The sequence below is a fragment of the Culicoides brevitarsis genome, chromosome 1 (genome assembly GCF_036172545.1).
Source record: "Culicoides brevitarsis isolate CSIRO-B50_1 chromosome 1, AGI_CSIRO_Cbre_v1, whole genome shotgun sequence".
NCBI classification, from domain to species: domain Eukaryota; kingdom Metazoa; phylum Arthropoda; class Insecta; order Diptera; family Ceratopogonidae; genus Culicoides; species Culicoides brevitarsis.
The window spans coordinates 19,029,320-19,052,574 of record NC_087085.1 but is presented as its reverse complement, the minus strand read 5'-3'; the positions used below and the strand labels follow the sequence as shown (position 1 = coordinate 19,052,574).

The 23,255-nt window shown below is 26.9% G+C and overlaps 1 protein-coding gene across 1 annotated transcript in view; it reads left to right on the top strand.

Annotated features, from left to right (window-relative positions):
* The first annotated feature begins 4,432 nt into the window (after positions 1-4,432).
* The window catches only part of LOC134827130 (lachesin-like), a 104,902-nt gene continuing 86,079 nt past the window's right edge, over positions 4,433-23,255 (top strand). The window contains exon 1 of the mRNA XM_063839679.1: positions 4,433-4,617. Coding sequence (XP_063695749.1) covers positions 4,551-4,617 — 67 coding nt within the window. The 5' untranslated portion in view covers positions 4,433-4,550. The remainder of the gene's footprint in view (positions 4,618-23,255) is intronic.

Genomic DNA, 23,255 nt, shown 5'->3' with positions numbered 1-23,255 from the left:
CATCAAATTCTATCCAAGTTTTTGTTCCACTTCGAATATTACCCATCGTCATCATCCATGGATTGGATACAGTTAACTCTTTTTACGTTATTAGATGTCGATCAATGTTCGATTATGACAAATTCGCACTAAATCTGTATCTTATTTGAGGCACTGTGAATTACATAAGCTGCTGCTGCTGCTATTAAACTGTAAAAGTTGAACGAATCACAAAATTGAAAGGACATGATTGCGAATTCTATTCAAACAAATCAAAATATGATTGGTAAAATTTAAATAAAAGCCAATTTTTTAATTTAACAAATTAAAACAGCAAAAAAATAATTTTGAATTAATCAAAAAATCAAAAAAAAATTGACTTATGACTTAAAAATAAGTAAAAGTCACTTAAAATTATCTTAAGTCAAATTAATTGACTTAATTTAGCCAACAACGAATTTTAAAAAAATATCAAAGAATTTTGGTTTTTTAAATTGGGTCAAAAATCCCGAAATTTAAATTTAATTTAGGGCTTTTGTTACAATATTTTCAAGGAAGCTAGAAGAGGTTGCCCAAGTCAAACAGTTTTTTAAAGAAGGTCAAATTTTTCTTTTGATTTGCGAATTTTACCTGGCATTAAAAATTCGTGGACTTAAAGTTAAGTCTTTAAGTTTTGTAAGTTTTTTTAGTTTAAAAGTCAAAAATTAACTAAAAAATGTCAAATTTTTGCAATTTTTTCAGATTTTGATAGGTTTGAGAGATCCAAAATTTTTTTGTAAAAAAATTGTTTTTGTTGAAAATTAAAACTTTTTTAAACTTCTAATTCATTCACAAACTTTAAAAAAAAATTTTTCCACTTCAAAATTAAAAGAACTTGAAAAAATTAAAAAAGAGGTGTCTTAAGTCTTTTACTGGAAAGTCAAAATATTTTTACTTAAGCTTGAAATTAAGCCTCATAAATATTTTAATTTTTTAAATTGGGTCTAAAAAAAATTAAAATTGGTTAATTTAAGGTTTAAGTCCTTTTTATTTAATTCATTCACAAACTAAGACTTTTTAAATATTTTTTTTTAAGTTGCAATTTTTTTTTTTTTTTATTGGTTAATTTATTTTCATATTTTTAATTTTTTTTGTTGCAATTTTTTTTTGCCTTAAAAATGCGAACATTTAATTTTCACAGTACAACTTGCAATCATTCAAGTTGTTGAAAACCAAAAGAAATATAATTGCCTCAAAATCCTTTTTTCACAGAAAATTTGTTCAATTACTCAACTCAGTAGACTAGTTTTTGTCCTTCAAACTGCATTTCTAGAGCACGAACGTTGTATATTTATGAAGAATTTAGATCAGAAAGTTTTAATTGAATAATTTTTTTGTCGTTCATTCATTCATATAAATACATCGGTTGTCTCCCAAATCTTGCATTTTATACGAAGAGGCGACAATGAAAAGTCCTATAAAACAATTAATTTATTTATTAAAAGAAAATTTGAATTTTACGAAAAGTTTTGAGATGCTTTTAAAATGAACAAGCATGTAGTGCAATGTAAGGCAAGGTATTTACGGTCTTAAAAAAGTTTGTTCTCAGAAGCAGTAGTAGCTCGTATTTTGGTCATTTTGTGCAATGTAATAATTATGCCGTTCAACAAGATAGAAGGAAAATAATTGGGATACAGCTATTTAAAATTTTATATTGGCAGTATAAGCTTCGTCTACAAGGATAAAATGTCCCATTAAAATGTTTTGATAAAATTTTAAAGTTTTTTTTTGTTGTTGAAAAGTTTTTTTTTCTTGGAAAGTTCATTGTGTTGAAATTTCTTCATAAATTTAAATCACTTAAATAAGAGACTTAACTAAGTTCGCACTAACCACATTTAAAATATCGAATTCAATACGCTTGAGAAATCTCAAAACCACACAAAATCCTGCTTTCTGTTGATATACGAGCCATAATTCTGTGAATCATTTAATTTGCTCCTGCTCTCTCTTGCCTGTCATTTTATTTCAAAATGGGTTTACCAAAAATAATTAAGGAAGCTTTTTCAATGTTTAATCCATCCAGTCAGTCTGTCAGTCGACTCAATTAGACATGTGCGAGGAGATAACGAGGAATTCCGATACCACCTTTTAGTCTGCTGGTATCGCGTGTGCCAAATCAAAATTATGGCCTGATACGATGATTTTTATTTTTTTTCTGTTTGACTTGCGTTTATTTGTTTGTGCGGCGGAATGTTTGTTTGGAGTAAACTAATTTTTTTTTCATGTGACAGCTAGTTAGTAGAAAAATAAATCCGATAATAAATGGATATTGGATATGATATTGGCTTAAAGTAAATTAATTGGGTTAAGGTATTTTTAGATTTTCAAAAATTCGATGAAAAAAAAATATTAAAAGCTTAATTAATTAAAATTAATAATTTAAAAATTGTTTTAAATTAAGCATCTTTAATTATTTTAAATTATTTTTTTCTATCTATAATTCTTTGAAATTATTTAATTCTTTTATTTTTTTAATAAATTAATAATTTTTAAATTAAAAAAATAATTTTTTAAATTGAATTAATAAAATTTTTTAATTAATTTAATAATTTTATTTATTTTAATTAATTTATTTATTTTTCAATTTAATTTTATTTAATAAAAAATGGGATATTTTCAGATTTTCAAAAATTTATCGAAAAAAAATTAAAAGTTTAATATTTTTTAAAATAATATTTTTATTTATTTTAAATTTTAATTAATTTTTTTTAATTTTTTAAACTTTCTTCAATTCTTTTAATTTTTTTTATTGTTTTAATATTTTTTATTTTAATATTAATTTATATTGGGTTAAGTTATTTTTAGATTTTCACAAAATCAAAAAAAAAAAAAAAATTAAGAGCTTTTCAGACAATTTCATTCGTTTAACAAAATAAACAAAAGGCAATGACCATCTTTTTTTTATCTCCGTTTTCTGACATTTTAAAGAAAAAAAACATCATTTGCAGTGAAGGCATGTCTCCGTTCTAGTTGTTACACACCGAAATGTGACATGTATTAAATTTGTCATGAAGTGTAATAAAAGTGACTGGCAGTCAATTTTCCTTACTTCGTTTTTTTTTCTTCTATTTATTTAATCAAAATGAGTATATTTACCTTTTTTCTTCTCGTAACATGTCATAAAGACGAAAAAAAATAAAAACACTGGATCGAAAGGAAAATGCATGTCAATTACCCCTCCGAGCTTTCCGAATGCACAAAATGAGAGAAAATTCAAGAGAATGAGAGAATTTCCCCGATTTTCGGTCAAAAATGTGTTGGCGGCAAACAAAACGAGGGTTGAACGAGAATGTAAACAGAGAAATTTTATCCCTTTCCGAACGGCCACACGAAATTTTTCCCCTATTTACTTGCCGAACATGTCGAGTCGGACGAAGTATTCCAATAAGAACGAAATTTTTATCAAATTGCTTGGGAACATATGACAAGCGGGCCGTATATGCAACGAATGACGTACATGCTCGTGTATCTTGTCGTCGAATCGAAATTATTTTTGTGTATTATACAACTTTGAAACAATATTCTACTGTGTTTACAATTCAGTCTTTAGAACTAAGGGCAATGGTAAACATGTGCGTTTATTAGTCGGTGCAAATATCGTGTGCATTTTTAAATAAAGGAAAAAAATATTAACGGGAAAATTTTGAAAAAAAATTAAAAAAATAATTATTCGAAAAAAAATTTTTTGAATTAAAAAAAAAAATTAAAATAAATAAATTTAAAAAAAAATACGGAAGATCATCAATAAATCCCAGTGACATCCGGGTACATCCCGAATCAATTTTCATAGATCGAACAAAAAAAGGCATTACTCGTCCTTGTTGTCGTCATCGTTAAAGTGATGATAGAAAAATAAAAATAAAGCTACAAAAAAACGAAAATAAATCGTTTCTTTTTTTTCACAGTCTCGTCATAAATAAAATACTGACGAAAAAAAACATTGTTCGATATACTTTTAAAACTGCGCTCGTAGCAATAAAAAAACACACATAAAAGACATTTACTTTCATTAATTCTCTTTGAGAAACTCGAAAAAGAAAATACAAGAAAAAATTGAAAGAAAGCAACAGCAAAAAAAAAGTAAATAAGTGAATGAAAACAGAAGCAGAAAAAATATGATGAAGAAATAGATGAATATTGATAATTAAATTGATGATTATGATGAAAGATTTGTGAGAAAATAAATTGCTGGAATAATTTTTTTCTCTCTCAGTATATATTTTCAAATGCAAATATAATATTATCACAAGAAAATTAACAAGAAAAAAATTCATAAAAAAAAATTCTGTGACGAAATCTTTTTTTTATGTCAAAAAAAGAAATAAAAATACGTGACTTTAATGGGATGTTAATACTTTAACAGAATTATTGAGAAATAAAAATATTACCCAAGTGATATCAATAATAAAAAAAAGTGTGAAAAAATACTTAAAATATTTTTTTTATAATTTTCGGGCGAAAATAAAAGAGTGATTAAAATCATTGACGTTAGTTATAGATTTTAGGACAGCAAAAAACACACACACACAAAAATGCGCAAAATGGATTCAAATCGGATTATAATCTCTTTGTTGAGCATCATTCTGCTCGTTATTCAAGGTAAGCTAACATATTTTATTTTTCAGCTTTTGAACGAGTGAATCAAGAGTTGTTTGAATGGAAATTTTTTAAGTGGTTTTTCCGTGTAAAAGCGTTTAGGTAGACAAAAGTATATTAATTGTTTGAAATTTGGGTTTTAATTGTGATGGAACGAGTAAAAGTCAGGAAATATTTATTTAAAAAAAATCCTTTAAAAAACTTATTTTTGTAATCTTAAATTTTAATTTAAATTTCTTTAAATTAGAAATTTAATTAAATATTAATTTAAAAAAAAATAATTTAAAAATTTTATTTTTTTAAATTTTAATTTTAAATTTTAATTTTAAAATTTTAATTTATTTTTTTATTTTTTTTTTTTTTAATTTAAAATTTTATTTTTTTTTTAATTTTAAATTTGAAAACTTAATTTACACATTTTGTTTTTTAAATTTTTTACAATTATTTTCTTAAATTAATTTTTTTGTTTTAAAATTTTTAAAAATATTTTCAAATTGAAAAATTCTTAAATTTTTTATTTTAACTTTGCTAAAATTTAATTAATTAAAAAACCTAGAAAAATTGTTAATTTTTTGGATTTTGAAAAATGAAACTAAAATTTTAATTAAAAAATTTAGATTTCAAAGAAAAAAATTATTTTTCCAACTCGCGGCATTTTTTCGTTCACATAATATTCAGCATCGGATGAAATACAATAAAAAAAATAATTTCGTCATCAGCATAAATTTCCTTTATTGTCATTTTCTGTCGATGACGACGACACTTCACTTCCACATTAACACCTCCATTAATTCCGTTTGTGATACACTCCGGTAGTATTAACACCTTAATATAATATTCAATTAAATAAATGTCATCTAATTATCTCACCTTATTATCTGGTCTTAAGCTATCATAGAGCTGTATACAGTGCCAGCTAGGAATTAAGTCAGGAAGAAAAATATAGTCATTTGGTTTTTATGTCCTTTTATATTTTTTTTTCGGTGTAAATCACTTTTTTCCTTCGTCCTCGTCTTCCTGTCATATAAATAAAATGAGGCGCCAAAAAGGTTCACTGACTTTTTTTTTGCGAGTATTTTGTTTCGAATTATTCACACACTTAATCATCGTGCCGGCCGTTAAAAGCACGTCGTCCTCGAAATGGGGATTAACAGTGTTTTAATTGTGAACAACAAAAGGATTAAACATTTTTTTGTGTGTGTGTCCTTTTTGTTCGTCGTCGACATCGTCGTTTTGAATGTTTTTATCGTTATTAACATAATTCCGAAACGAAAGAGTTTCTTGTACCTTTTTAGTGGAAATTAATTAATCTAAAACAAAGTGCGGAGACACGAAGACAGAAAGTCCTTTTTTTATTTTATTTTTTTGGCAATTTCCACGAACGAAATATGACGCGGGCTTTATGAAAATTATGCAAGAAGAAAATTTTCGTCTGCGAATTAAGGGATAAATTTATTCAAGGGTAATTTGTTAAGAAAATCAGAATTGAATTAACTCGGAAAATTATGTCTTAAGTGATTTAGGAAGCAAAAAAATGTCCTTGAATAATTTTTTTCTCGAGTAAAAAATTCTCTCTGATCATTTAAATCGCATCACTTTTAAAAGAAAAAATGTTTCTTTCGACCATTATCCCTTTTTTATACAATTTAGCAACTTTTTCTTGTACTTCTTGCTATTTGTGTAAGAGAGAAAGCGAAAAAAGGTCAAACAATCTGTTGTATTATAAATAAATTAAAGTTCGATTTGAGTGTCAAGTGTTTTGCATATACGCAAACTTGTGTGTGTGAGAAAAGCCGAAAAAGGCCGAGAAAGTACTTAAACACACAAGACATAATTTTTTGATCCTATCCCAAAAATTTATCCGCACTAACGGACTCCTTTTCTGCATGTGACAATATATGTGAGACGATATCGTAAATGTACTTGAACCACATTTATGGGATTAACCTTCCTTAAACATTTACATGTGAATGGCCCCTAAAAGTGTAAGAAAAAAATTCGTTCAAAAGAGTAATGAGAGTGCATTTTAACTAAAAATAGATCGTTTTTGGAAAATTTATGGCAATTATTTCCAAAAAATTTTCCATAAGGCGTCATTCATTAATGACGTCGGAAATTTAGGGGAGAGTGGGGTTCATAGAATTTATAATAATTTTATGAGTATTTCTTTTTTGCTCATTTTTTAAATTTTTTTGTTCATTTTTTGTTCAATTGAATTTTTTACAATTTTCTATTAAAATTTGAAATTCCCTTTTCAGTCAGGAGAGGGAGGGTCAGAGGTGGAAAAAGAATTCAAAATTTCTAGTTTTTGTAAATTTTCTTTTTCCAGGACCGAAGAGGGTCTTGTTAATAAAGTACGTCGTAAATTAAGCTTTCGGTTATAGGGGGAGGTGGTGGTCAAAAAATGCCCCATTTTATCCGACGTGATTTAATTTTTTTAAATTGACATTTTTTTAATAACTTTTCATGCTTTCAACTTAAAAAAAAATCAGGTCACGTGGTTTGAAATTTTTCGAGTCACGTGGTTTAGAAATTTTTTTCTATCACTTATCTTAAAAATTTCTCCTGTTAAGTGCTTTAAAAATTATTCAATATAAAAATTTTTCAAATCATGCGAATTGAAAATATCAACGGTCACGTTTCGGTTATAGGGGGAGGTGGGAGTCAAAAAATGCCCCATTTTATCCGACGTCATTAATGAATGACGCCTAACAATGTTGACATGAAAGACAGACGAAAATGTGGAAAATTTCCACAAAAATTCCCGAATGAACGGATCCACCGCCATTATTATATGGTGACAAAATAGATGGTCCGACATTAAGATAAATAAAAAGGAGTCTTTGATAAATTGATGTCATTGTCCGCATTTTCTGATCTTTTACAGACAAGACATTTTTATTTGGGTGCAATCATCACTTTTGTCCACACGAAACCTTTTTTTATGCCCATATACTTATTTTTTTCCTCGTCACTGTCCCTTTCGGTAAATCTTTTTTTTATCTTAAATCGACTCATTTGGTGGGAATGGCAGTTTGCGAGATTTGGTTGTTTATTAAATCGGTCAAAGATGATCGCAATCATAACAAAAGGCCACACGCAACAAAGGAAAATCGCCAGTGCCATAACATAATTCAAGCATTTAACGACGACTTATCCGCTTTAAATCGACCCCATTATCGTCATTAAAGCTAAGCAGACAGACACTAATCACATTTAATAGTCATCATTCATATTTCTTTACTTCCGCAATTTTCACATACGCGAGTTATGACGACGACGATATAAATAATGTGTCATCAAAATCTTTGTGTTTGCTAAATTCAATATTTTATCTTTTTATGCCATCGCACATCGTCTTCTTCTTCGTGAGCCTTGAATGGAATGCGATGAATAATAAACGCGAATAATCTCGTTTCATCGAGAGAGAGAAAAAATTCTTTCATATCATATGGTTGAACAAACAGCGCGCACATCCTGATGATTTGTAGACTTTCTTTGAAAAGAAAAAAAACGAATGAAGGAAAAAAGCGAGCCGGTATCGCATATGTTATATTTTCTACACTTTTGTAACACCTTCACATATATTATTAATAATAATAAAAAAAAAATTCCAGCAGATATTTTTCACCTGAACTACGACGACGACGACAATGGTACATCCTCACATTTATCAGTTCAAATTTATCAATATTGTACTTTTCTACTATTTTTCTGCTTTTCACATATTTTATTTTCTTTCTCTTCTTCCTTGAAATAACTAGGTAAGCGACGACGACGACGACGATGTCTTTGATAATAATGTTGTTGCAATGTGTGTGTGTCTGTGCGTCGTCGAGTTATTGCTGTAAGGATAATAAAATAATATGAAATGTGATATAACTGAACGAAATTTTATTTATATTCAAAATTGTATTTACGAGAAACTTAGGAAAAAAAAGGAAAAAAAGGATGATAATAGCAGAAAAGATGTCGTTAGATTTATTTTTTCTTGTTTTTTCGTAACTTGGAAAGGATTTGAAATTGGATCAAATTTATTGACTTGAAAATCTTGGGAGAACTGACCTTACATGATAAACTGAGATGGTTTTAAATTTGTAGCCTGTAACCCTAAATTATCGAAATTTAAATATTTTCTTAGAAATATTTTTCTTTTTTTTTATTAAAGATGCGTGAAAAAAGGAACAATGTTCTCATTATTCATGCAGGATCCTTTTTTTACCGCATTTCGAAGAAAAAATGTGGTATTACTCGTGTTAAGGCACGTGGTTTAATTTGTTTTAAGGTCACGTGGTTTGAAACAAATTTTGGATCACGTGATATTAAAACTTCAATTTTTTTAAATTTTCTGGTTTTAGAGCACGTGAAATAAAATTTTTCCAGTCACGTGGTTTAAAAAAATTTCAGATCACGAGGTTTGAAAATATTTCAGATCACGTGGTTAAAATTTTTTAAGATCGAGTGATTTAAAAATTATTTAGGTCACGTGGTTTGAAATTTTTTCGAGTCATTAATTTTTTTAGGTCACGTGACTTAAAAGCTTCTCAGGTTAAGTGCTTGAAAAATTATTCATTGTGAAACCACGTTGTTTGAAAAAAAAATTAGATCATGTAGTTTAAAAATTTCTTTAGTCACGTGGTTTGAAAAAAATGATAGGATACATAACTTGAAAAATTTTCAAGTTTGAAAACTTTAACGGTCACGTGGTTTCTATTTTTGGGTCTTGTAGAGTTAAAATATTTTCAGGTCACGTGGTTTTGAAAATTTTTAAGAGTCACGTGGCTTAAAAAAAATGAAACCACGTGGTTAAAACGATCACTTAGGAATCGAAATACGGTACCTACGTTGGTTTTTTTTCCAGACGATAACTTTATATATTTTTTCCACATATAAGAAAAAAATCAAATAATAAAAGAAGAACAGATTTCAATAAAAAAAAAGAAGTGAACAAAAGAAGCAACGACAGAGAAGACGAAAAAAAAGTAAGTCAATCCCAAGCTAGCAATATAATTTGTGTAATAACGATATTTGTATGATTATGGTTTAAATTTTGAGATAAAAGAGGGAGGAATACACTCCGAAGAACCTCAATATGTACTAGTACTTGTGACGTGACATATTCGTGAGCACAAAGCCATAGCAGCCAACAAAGGAACATTGTGTACATGGGATAAAGAGCAATAATGGATTTAATGTACTCCTTACACATCTAATCCCAGTCGTTTTTTTTTTTTCTTTTCAATTGAAGCTGTTGAAAGACTCGCTTTTCTCTTGAAATGACTGAAAATTTTTTAATGTACCAACAAAAAGGTGAATTGAAATTAAATTTACTCCGCAGAGACAAAAGCGCCAGAAGACGAGAAGAAAAAAATGCCGAGACATCGCACGAGAAGAGACCCTCTTTCATAAATATTTAATTCATTTTAATATCGTGTCGTCTCGCGTAACAAAAGTACAATTTTTCTCATTATTTACTCAAATGCTCCACGCAAAAAATGACACGAAAAGTAATGTTACACAGCGGAGTGAAAAAAAAGTGTCGTAAAATATTACGAGTGCAATATTTTTTTTACGATATTAAATTTTAAATTATGAATTTTTAATCGCTTAAGCACTTTTTTTTTGCAATAAAAATGATGATGAAAAAAATCAAAAGTCCATAAAAACTCCAAATTTTTATGTGGGTTAAAGATTTTCAAGGCCGTGTCTGAAGTCAAATCAAAAGCCAAAGCTCGTTCGAATTGTGTCGAGAAAAAGAAGAAGTTAATCGATAACACACGATTTTCTTTGTCGTTAAGGATATCAGTCACATACACATGCCATCGTTCAACTCAAGTTTATGTAGACTTCGTGACAGAAGAAGGTTGCGATATACATAAAAAAAAAGAGAAAACTTGCATGAATTAAATAAATAGGTAATCCATTTAATATCGGAAGCATTATTATTAAGAGTTTTTCTTGAAGAATGAGGCGAAAATACAAATCGATTGCTGCAATTTATTAAGGCCGTGAAAATGCCAGAACCTGATGATGTGGAAAAATTACGGCAGCAAAAATTCCATATATGTAAATATTTGTGTGTGTGTGGTATTTATGTGATGAAAAGCAAACAAGAGAGGGAAAAAAATAAATGAATCGATATTTGATTAAAGATTGAAGATACACGGAGCAAAAATATGGAAACAACGGCACAAATGAAGAGTAAATGATGTGCTGTTGATGAAGAACCGATAACGATAATCATAATAATTATATATCGGATATTGATTGAATGGAGACACAGAGAGAGATAGGAAAAAAAGCATCAACAGCAGCGGCGTCGACGTCGTGTTTTTACGAGGCACGTTTCCTGACGATGATTATAATCTTGTTTGCAATCTTTCACTTTGATCAACATAAAAACATCATAAAAGTGTGTAATTATGGACGGCGGTGCGGTGACATGGCATGGCATGGAAGTCTGTTGCCAGTAATTATTTTTTTTACTACAAGGCTGGAGAGAGAAAGAGAAAAAGTGAAAATAATTATTTTCGATTGTTGGAGTTTTGAGAATAAATAAATTCACACTTGAAAAATATATTAAAAAATAATTATTTCAGGAAGTAGTAATAAACGAGAATATTTCACCAAAAAATTAAATTAAATTTTTTTTTTGTGTAAAATTTAATTTACAAAATTAAATAAAAAAATTAAAAAATTTAATGAAATCATAAATAAAAAAATAATTAAATAAATAAAATAATAAAAGAACCACAAATATTTTTTTTTTGCTTTCATAAATATAGAATTAAAATAATTTTAATAATATAATAATTTTAATGCAATTATTTTTCAATTTATTTAATTAAACTATTCAATTTGTTAATATTAATTTTAATAAAAAAAAATTTATTTTTTTTTTTTATTTTTAATTAAATTTAACTAAAAGTAATATAAATAACTTAATTAAATATTTCTGTAATTAATAAAAAAATTGCTCAAAAAATATTTTTTGTATAAATTATATTCTATTGAAAAAGAAAAATATATTTGTGGTTCTTTTATTATTTTATTTATTTATTTTTTGATTAATTTGCTTAAATAAAAATTTAAATTTTCAAAATTTTTATTTTATGGTGAAACATTTTTTTTATTAAAATTTCCTGAAATTATTTTTTTATTTTTTTTTTACAAATTAAATTTATTTTTAATTTTTTTTTTTCTTACAATTTTAAAAATTTGTAATTTTTATTAAAATTTTTTAAATTCATTTATTGATTTTTTTTAATTTAAACTAAAAATAAAATTTTATATTGATTTTCTAGCTTGACGTAAAAACAATCATTATATTTGACACCTTCAGACCCATTTTGTAACACGAAACACTTTTCCTTATTGCATAACCCTTCCATTCAATTTTTTACCTGTTTATCGAGAAAATCAACCCCTACGAGTGCTTTCACCTTTCACAGCATCACTCACTGACAATAATTGGTGTCATGAATATATTTATGAGCTGACTTTTTTCCATCATCAAAATTCATACAGATTGTAGAGCTTACAGATAACAATAAAACGTTTTCTCATCTCATGCCTGAAAACGATGATTGAAAGATTTACACTTTTTTTTCTCTCACAAATCCAATCAAAATAATATTTTGTAATATTTTGATAGATTTTTTTTTGTATTTCATTTTTTTTTTCGTTCAAATTTATCTGACGTGACAGTGCCAATAAAGTGTGAAAAAAGGAAAAAAATATGAAGAAAATTTATTTATCACTCAATGCATAATAATAATAATCACAAGAGACAGCACACACACATGAAACATGAATATAATGGCATGATGTCAAAAAAAAAATAAGAATGAGACAGACATAAACCATCATAATATACTTCTTGATGACTTCTAATAACTTCCAAAATTATGTTGTTATATTTTTCTTTATTTTATTTTTTTTTTCTTTATTTGTGTCTCGTTTTGTGTTGTTATTATGTGACGAAAGCCAAGATTTATAACGGAAAATTTCCATAACTTTATTGAATTTTTATTTTCTCGGAATTTTTCTGTCATCGTGAATAAAAGTTACGCATTGGCTTGGCACAGCAGGCGCTATTATGACGATATAATCATTGTCTCTGCCATCAATTTATGAAAGCATAAGAAAAATTCTACAGTAGTCCTCGACTAGTTGAATTGAAATCCAAAATAAACATTGATCTATTTTTATCTCCTTTGCATATTGTTGTACTTTATCTCGACGTGCAGCCAGAGAGAAATCAGAAATTTATTCAATTGTACGACCGCCCTTCGAAAAAAAAAGCACGAAAAACGGCTCACAATAAGTTTTTCTTTCTGTCTCGTTGGTGCTATTATGATTATTATCATATGAATCGGATTTGGGTGTGAAAATTGAGAAGATTATTCATTGGATTATCGTTTCTTCTCTTTTTCCACTTTTTTTCTTCATAAGCTTCCACTGAACCAAAAAGACTCGGTTAGTAGGATGACCTTTATCCAGCAAAATAATAATAATTTCCCACTCCGAAGGAAAAAACATCAAAAAGTGTCTCAAGTTCATTGGAAATGCAATAAAAATAAAAATAAAGAAACTCATTGTTGGCATCAATGCAAAAATAAAATGCGAATCACAAAAGCAGCGAAAGACAATTATTTATAATAATAATCAAATAAAAATTCATGAATTCCTTACAACTATTTTCCGTTTCCCGTTACTTTAATTTGACTCTTGGCATTCGCTTTGTGTGCGCCAGCAAAATAAACTTTACTGAATGAATTCACGAGGAAAATTTTTATAAATAAATAATTCTATGAAAAATAATACGCAGGACTGACTGGTGTTATATTGCTTGATAAAGAGAACGTTTGCGTTGATTGTTATATTTATGCGAGAGAAAAAAAAATTGTGCCTTTGTGAAGTGAGACACACAAAAAAAATGGACAAAAAAAAAAGATAAAAAAATTGCCTTTTAGAGGTCGGATGTCAATTTGAAATAAAAATACGGGTGGGCGAGAGATTTAGTATCATAATGTCCTTTGTGTGGGAATTTTCACACAATCTGATTAAAATATAACAGATTTAATTTTTTCTGGTTAATTTATTTTTTTTTTATTTTAAAAAAATAATTTATTTATTTAAAAAAATATTTTAATTCAACAAAAAAAAAAAATAAAAAAAAAAATAATAAATTAATAAAAAATTATTAATAAAATATAATAATTTTTTAAATTAAAAATTAATTTATTTAAAACTTTTTTTTTAATTAAAAAAAATCAATTGTTATTTTTCTTTATATTTATAAATTATGTATTTTATTTTTTTGAATAAAATTAAAAATTAAATAAAAATTAATAAAACAGAAAAAAAATAATTTTTTTAGGTAAATCTATAAATCTTAAAAAAAAATCTAAATTTTTTATCGAATAAAATTATATTTTTAAAGTAAATAAAAAGGTACCTATTCTAAAAATTTTAATAAAAATGCAAATTAAATTATTTAAAAAAATTGTAAAGTTTAAAGAAGAAAGAAATTTCTATTTGGTGATTTTATTTTTTAATTTGCTGAATTTTTGTAAAATTTTATTTCATTTTAATTAATAAAATTAATTTTGACCTTGTAAAATTTTCTTCATAATTAATTAAGAAACAGTAAGAAATACACAGTAAAAAATCCACGTCTCGCGCGGCGTCTCGCGGCGCGAGACGTGATGCGAGACGTGGCGCGAGACGTGAAAAATTGATATTTTTGGCTTTCCTGAAGCAATGGTAGGTTTGCGGGCATATGTTTCTTGGCGAAAAATGATCTACTCGAGACAACAAACAATTCTAGTGAAAAAAAAAATTTTTCAAAAAATTTCGCCTCAACTTCGATTTTTGGCGATTTTCATGATTTTCAAGCAATTTTCGAATTTTTGGTCGAAAATCAAAATTTTTTCAAAAAAATTTTTTTTCACTAGGATTGTTCGTTGTCTCGAGTAGATCATTTTTCACCAAGAAACATATGCCCGCAAACCTATTATTGCTTCAGAAAAGCCAAAAATATCAATTTTCCACGTCTCGCGTCACGTCTAGCGCATGTCTCGCTTCACGTCTCGCGCCGCGCGAGACGTGGATTTTTTACTGTGTAGATTAAAATTTTTGTTATTTAAACTCGTGGAGGTAAAATTAATTTTTTTCAAGTGTTTTTCAAGGTAAAATAACTCAAAACGTCAATTTTTCATCTTATCCTAAAATAAAGGTAAACTACGAGAAAGATAGAAATTTTTCCACAAGTTCGAATGAAAGAAAAATATTTATCGTCAGACTTATCCCCCAAACCAGCAATTGATTCTTTGACCTAATTAATCTTCCTTCAAACAAAACTTTTTAAGCACTCGCAAAACTTTTCCGTACACTCGCCCCGAATCAATACATCCAGAGACTTTTTGTGGAACAAACAAAACATCCAAACCACCACTAAATTATTCTCTTGAGAAACATTTTATATCATCAACCGCATTTAATTATTCATCTAATTAAAGACAATTAAGTGCATATTCATTCATTTAAATACACAAACACAGAGAGAGACCCGTTTTTAAATGCATATCACGCCGTTTTATGCTGCACATTGTTTGTGAAATAAATTAAAACAAAAACAAGTCTCTGGGTCAACACACAATATCACTTCGCACATCTCCCTTTCATTTTATATTTTATCAACAACGTTCTCTCTCTGGCATTGTCAGAACCATCGCTCCAAACACGTTCACATTATAATCAAGCACAAAATTTATGAATTTTAATTAAAATAATAATAATCGTTTAATCAATTTATCTCAAGCGTGGCGTATCGACACATCTCAGCAATTAATGTTGCCGGATCAAGTTTCTGAAGATGCCGAGAACGGTTCGAGGCAACCTCTTAAAATGTCCTCATGATGAAAAATGAACCGGTTGAGATGTCTCGTAACTTGACCGACACTCAATTATCGTTTAGGGACATCTTTTCTCCACACATCTCACCACAAAACACGCTGCGAACACAATAAATTTTATCATAATAGTAATTTTATATATCAAGATCATCCCAAACAATTATAACTGAACGACGACGTGTAGGTAGGTCGCAGTAAAACTTTCCCATCGCATTAAATCTTAACAGATACAAGAAAACACTAAACTTCGAAGAAACAAGCAACGCACACATGAATAAGTGAGTTTAGTTTATTTTTATAGGGAATAAAGAAATTATTTGTGGGATTGGTTGAATTAGGCATTTGTGAAATGATGTTGGTTGTAAATACATGTCGGAAAGTATTTTCATCTATGAACGCAGATTTTCTTTTACTGCTGACTGCTATGGGTTTCATTGAATAAATAGCTAGTTGTCTGATTGTTTCTTATTTAGGGACTAAAAATTATTTGACTTTTACTTAAAATTTTTGACTTAATAGAACTTAATGCGACTTAAGCAAATTAGTCTGACTTAATATTAAGTCAAAATAAAAATTTTGTAAAAATAATATTTTTGACAAAAATTGATTTTTTCGTCAAAAATTTGAAATAAATGTTGAAAAGCTTAGTAAATTTTTAAATCAAACCTTAACTTAAACTTTTTTTTACCAAAAAATTGAAAAATTTTTCGTAACATTTTTTAAACTTTAAGTTAAGTTAAATTTAAATATTTTTGGCGGGAAAGAAAAAAAAGCTGACCTAAACTTGAACTAAAAAATTTTATGAATTTTATTAATTAAATTAGAGCTAAAATCTCATAAATTTTTAAGTTCAAGTTTAAGTCAATTTTTTTCCACCAAAAATATTTAACCTAACTCAAGGTTACAAATTTTTTTTTACATTTTTTGGTAAAAAAAAGTTATTCTTAATTTTAAGTCAGATGCTTTTAAGGTTTGACTAAAAATTTACTAAGCTTTTTGAGATAGAGATCAATTTTTGTATTTAAATATTTTTCAATTTTTCGTTAAATTTAGTGAAATTTGATCTTTATTATTACGAAAAATGAACTTTAATTATTTTGATGACATATTAATTTTTTATGACTTGACTTAAAATCCTTAAGTTCATAAATCATAACATTAAGTTTTAACTTAATTGACTAAAAATTTGAACTTCAGAAAAAAAAATTAGTTCAAAAGGCTTCTGATCTAAAACAGTTGATTTTTCAAGCAAAATTATTAATTCAATTTCGCTTTGAAACTTTTGACTCAAACAAATTTTTTTCTCAACCCTGGGCTCGTTCCCCGAAAATAGTAATAATAATAGAATAACTCAGTTTGTGTTAGCGACGTATTTTTATTTATGTTTGTTTTTGAGATATTCCCTAACGAGCATCGTCTCTGCCAATTGGGAGTCATTGACAGCAGCGACTTCGGGCGAAATCGATAGTGGGCGATAACAGATGCACAGTGCCACCACTGGCAACCCACACAAAAATATCAATAATCAGAAAGTTATTGTTGTTGACTAAGCAAAAGTTTTTCTTTTTCGGTATCTCTCTCTCCGTGGCTTAGAAATGAAATAAAATAAATACAAAACACACACATATCCTTCAAAATTGAGCTTGCACACACAAACGAGACATGTCGGATTACGGCAATTTATATGTCTTGAATAAGTCAGGTATATGGTAAATTCTTGTCTTTATGCTCGTCTTTATAGTGCCTCAAAAGTAGTATCGAAGAAAAGGTAACATCCTCGTCGCCATGCCGTTTTTCGCATGTGTGGAACACAATAGAACCGAGAGCTAAAAAGGTTCGACGTACGTCTAACTTTTACTTTATTTCTCCTTGTTTATGAGCATATAGTGGTAATATATGTGTCTAAATGCGATACATAATACAATAATTTATATGAATTTTCGGTGGAAAGGCACGAAACAAAATATTGAGTATTATGAGGATTATTATGATTTAACTTTATAAAAACATGTATGAGCGGATAATTTATAGGAATTTAGTTAGTGTGTTAAGAATGTGTGTCTTTAGGCTGCGAAAAGTTATCGAAACATTTTTGAGAGGTGACGTCTTTTGTTGTACTTTGTTTATTCTCGCATATGTACGGAGCAAAAAGTTGGAAAATTATACATATGAGGAAGTTCATTGAAAGGTTCATTGTTCAAACAAAGATGATTTGAGTAATTTGTTAAGCTTATTTTAAGAAAGTCAATTTGATTTATTGTGATTTATTATTTCTCGTTAAATATGATTTTTGTTTAAAAATTTTAACAAATTTTTAGTTTAATTTTTTTTTAATTAGTTTAAATAAATTTTCTGTATTTGAAATAAATATTTTTAATTATTTTTTGTGACTCAAAAAAATATTTTTAATAATCATTCAGATTTTCGTCGAAATATTTTTAAAAAATAATTTATTGAGGGTCTTTAAACCAGAAAAAAAAATGAATATTTAATCCAAAAATGACTGGGATTTTATCAAATTTTTAATTTATTTTTTTTTTTTTTAATTAACAAAAAAAAATAAATTCCTTAACATTTTTGTATTTAAGTTTTGAGACTCTATTGTTTATTTTTTTTTTAATAAATTTTCGTTAGTTAGAATTTTTTTAAAATTAATGAAAATAAATTTAAATTTAAAATAAAATAATAAAATAATTTTTTCATTAATTTTTTTATTAAATGTTGACTTTGAAATTAGTTAAACCTTAATAGAAACCGTCAGAAAATTTTAAAATTATTTTTCATTAAAAATTATCAAACAAAGAGCTTTAATTAAATTTTTAAATAATTTTTTTTATTTAATGTTTCGTTTATTTATTTATTTTTTTTTGATAAATTTTCGTTATTTACTATTTTAAAGCCAGTAGAATTAAAATTATTTTTCATTAAAATTTTTTAAAAAGCTTTTAATTTTTTTATTTTAATTTTATTTATTTATTTTTTTTATTAATTTTTTAACTAAATTAAAAAAAAATATTTTTTCCAAAATTAAAACAAGAAAAATCTTGAATTACAAAATAAATTAAAATATTTTTCTATTAGGTAAATTTTTTTGACTTACGATTTAATATATAAAAATTCTTTCCATTCCCTTCGTCGTCCCTTCCCATTAAAGCGCACATCTCAATTTCCATTATTTGAATATTTTTAAAATAATGACTATTTATTTCATGATCTCACGCTGCTACCGAACCAACGTTGATTGCCAAAAAATATTTTAACTTAATTTTTTTCTCCTTCTGTTTTTTCTTTTCACGAAAAAAGCATAAATAAATACCTCTCTGCTCTTCTTGGCAATGAATCTGCGGTTTATCTTGATATTCAACATTAAAAAAAACACGCGAAATATTGCGAAGGGATACACACTTTGCTCTTTAAAACACCTCCCGTAATGTATCACGACTTGAGTGTCTACTCAGATTATGCTTGACTTACGTTTCTCAATACTGCCGCTGATGATGATGGTACTTATCGCTTATATATTGTAAAGGAGGCTAAATAAGCCAATCCACGGAGCAAAAGAGGTGATAAATCAAAATAAATACGGTAGATTGGCGATGAATAGCAACGAAAAATATGACAATGGCTTGCTGGCTTCTTTTTTCGGAGTGGAAGAGGTGAAGAAGATGATGAGAGATGGGAACGTGTCTATGGCGGTTGTCATTATCGTAAAATTATTGACGACAAAAGTTATTTTTATACGTTTATTATTAGGTGGGATTACATGAGACGATGACATCCTTTTCTTATGTAGCAAATATTTTTTTTTTTATTTTCGGGAGGAAGGTGTAAAAATAAATTGGATTTTGTGCAACTCTGGAAATACGACCGGAATTACCATCGTAAAATTTTGAAAATTTAATTTGTTTGCCAAACATCATCATCATCAAAATCCATTCAGATATCATGATAATGTTCACAGAGATAATAAATATAATGCAATGCGGCGACATGAAACGTACATAGTTGGCATGTTGTTGTTCTATTTTCTAACAACAACAATAATAATTAATAAACTAGATGTCAAATATTATGTTTCTCTCGCTACAACTCGAAATTTCTATCTTTCAATTATAAATAATAATAATATAAACTAAATTCGTGTACGTCGCATCTGTGTCTCTGTAGTGGAGTTGTGGAGTCGGAGCGTTAGTGAGATAATAATGAGATCAACATGTGGTATTTGATTTGACTTTTAGAACAAAACTAATTTACTCAAAATGAATAGACTTCATGTGTGATGCTGCTTTACGGTACATTTGTCACTTCGCATGTGTTTAAATATTTTTGAAAAAAAAATCACCGGATTTAGCGTTTAATTTGTTTCTCGGGTTGATGACAAACTTATGACCTTTGATCGATTTTGTGAACTCGATGCACTTTTTTGTCATTAATAAATGTCTCTTCAGGGGATGACTTTACTGAGAAAAGGCACTCATTAACATCATTTATTTTGTTTTCGCACTTTGAACTTTTTCCTGTTTTTCTCTCCTCTTTGTTTCGTGTAAACATTCACAAAGGGTGTGAAAAAATTTTAGGCAGTGGCGTCTAAGGACAAGGATCTCTTAATTTTCTAAAAATTTAATTTAAATTGAAATTTAATTAAATTAAATAAAAATTAAAATTAATTTTATTAAAATTTAATTTTTATTTTAATTAATTTAATTTTTTTATTTTTTTTTAATTTAATATTTTTTATTATTTTTTTATTTTTTATTTTTATTTTTAATATTAAAAATTTAAGAAAAAAAATATTAATTTTCATAAATTAAAATTTAATTTAATTTAAATAATTTAAATTTAATTAAAATTAATTTTTTTATTAAAAAAAAATTAAATTTTTATATTTTAGCTAAAGCAAAATTTTTAAAGTTAAATGTCAAAATTTGACTAAGGAAAAAAATAATTCATTTTGACTTAAGTTTTAATTGAAAAAAAAATTAATTTAAAATTTAAACAAATAAAATTAGTTCCTAAATCTTAAAATTAATTATCTGTTGACTTATTAATTAAAAAAATATAAATAAATAAAAATCTTTTTCAATGAAAAATTCTTTTAATTTGTTGAATAAATAAAATAAATCAAAATTAAAATATTTTTTTATTTAAAAAGCTTTTTTTTATTTATCTTAATTTTTTTTATCTTAATTTAAATAAATAAGTCAATAGAAAATTTAATTTAAGCTTTTCCAACAAAATCCTAAATTTTATAAAATAAATTTGAATTTTTGATTAATTTTTTAATTAAATTTTAAAAATTTAAATAAATTTAAAAAAAATTAAAAAATAAGTTTTACAGTCCTGCTTTTTTGAAAAATTAAAACAAAAATTTAATTTCTGATTTTGGCGCCAAAAATAATTTTTTTTATTTAATCCCCACCACTGACATCTAAACATCTCGAACAACGTGATAAATTTCGACATCCAAGTCATTATTTTTAATTTTGTTTTACTTAATAAGAATTAATTGAGCATCATGCGATTCCATCATGCACACACAAAAGAGGTTTATCTCTCGCTCGCTAACCCGGCTCAATAGATGATTTGGTAGAGAAGGCGTATCTCCAGTGTTTGAGTTCAATTCACACCATAAATTTAAATTAATTTTTGTTGCGAGAACGGAATATTGTCGCGCCGCGCGGCGTCGGCTTTCAATGATGAGAAATACTTTGTAATTAATTAGCGGTTGTTTTGTCAAAAAGTTTTCTTGTTTTCGCTTCGAGCATCAAGATAAAAGTTTTTTCCCCATTTGACGATGATGATTTCGCGAATAATCATGGGCGGCAATGAAAAATCAATGTTGGAAAAATTAAAACAGAAGAATGAGATCTTTATAAAATTTAAAACAAAAATTCCCTAAAATATTGTAAAATAAGACAAATATTTACTAATTTTTTTTTAATTTTCTTGTCTTTCTAGGTAAGCAAAGCAGCAATGGCGATCAACTGATTTCTCCGAAAAATCCTTGATAAAAACCGACAAATTACTTCCACTTGACGACATTTTCATTAAATTAGTTTGTATTTATACAAAACATTTTCCGAAAAATAAAAGACAAACAGTCGCTCTGAGTTATTTACTTTTGGCTCAAATTTGATTCATTAATGTCTCGCACAACAAGAGAACTAAATCCTCAACGTAGCTTGCATTAAGGGACATTGCCTGCCTGACTAAATAATAATAATAACTACAAACAAACTTTTTCCATTAAACTTTTTTTTCTACTATATTTTTGTTCTATTTTTTTTTTTCGTTTTTTGCTACAAACTGAACCACTTCCATAAAATTTTGTGTTGTTTTTAATTTTCGAAAAATATGCTTATTTAACATAATTCTCTGTGAAAATACAGAGAGGACGAAAATGTCATCAGCACCGCACACAATTGACATTATTTTCATTTCTACGAGCTATTATTATGAAAAATCCATCCATAATCCGGTCTAAGTCCCTGTTAGTGCGGGTAAAGTTTTTATGCAAAACAAATTACTTTTTTCATATTTTTGTTATTTGGTTATTTTCCGGCACAGTTCTTGTCATTGTTATGTCAAGACGACTCCCAAAAGGCTCATATGTGACAACAACAACAACAACGAGGAGCTCATTTTATGAAAATAACTGAGACGGAAACAACCAACATATAATATTAAATTAAATTACAGCAGAATCCATACCTAGTTATTACCTTTTTTTACTTTCCTACGAGTTCCAAAGGGTGTTTAACTGTATTTTGCCACCTACCTTATTATTTGATTATCGCATGGTTTTATGATTATACACAAGTTTGCACCGTCGTCTTCTCGTCGATGGCATAATAATAAATAACGTGGTGGCGGTATGGTTATGGCTTTTTACATAATTTACATTTAATTGGTAGGTTTTGAACTTTTAAATGACTTTGTGTCGAGGCGCTGCGTGGAGTTTTGACATTTAAAGGGTGACTAACGACCACACAATAAATCCCCAAAAGTCAAGGTTGTTGAACTGTGAGAACTTCCTTCGGAGACACACAATTAACAAAAACATCGTTAATCACTTGCCGGTGCAAGTTTAGTTAAAAAACAAAAAAAAGGCCAAAAAGTGTCATTTAGCCGCGACGACATGACACGTGCACTGTTGGCGCGCTACCGAAATATTTCATCAAGAGATGAAAGTTTATTCGTAATTAGGCAAGTACAATTTATGAAAATTTTTCACTTTATTTATGACCTAAACGTATTAAAAAAACTAAAAGAAGGACATTGAAAATTATTTAAAAAAAAAATTAATTAATTTAAAATTAAAATTAAATAAAAAATTAATTAATTTCAAATATATGTATATTTAATATTTTTAAATCATTTAAAAGAAATAAAAAAAACAAAAAGTTTCATACTTTTTAGATTAATAAAATTCTAATTAATTTGATTTCATTTAAATTAAATATTTTTTTGAAAAATTTGAAAAAAATTATAAAAAAAATTTGAAAAACATTAAAAAAAATCGGTAAAATTTATTTTCAATAGATAATGCAAATTTAATTTTAATGGACATTTCATTTAAAATAAATATTTTTTTAAATAATTTGAAAAATATTTTTAAAAAATCGGTACAATTTTATTTTAGGAATTTAAATAATTAAATTTTTAAAAAAATTAAAATCTATTTTTTTATTTTTTTAATTCATTTCTCAAAAATTTATTTTC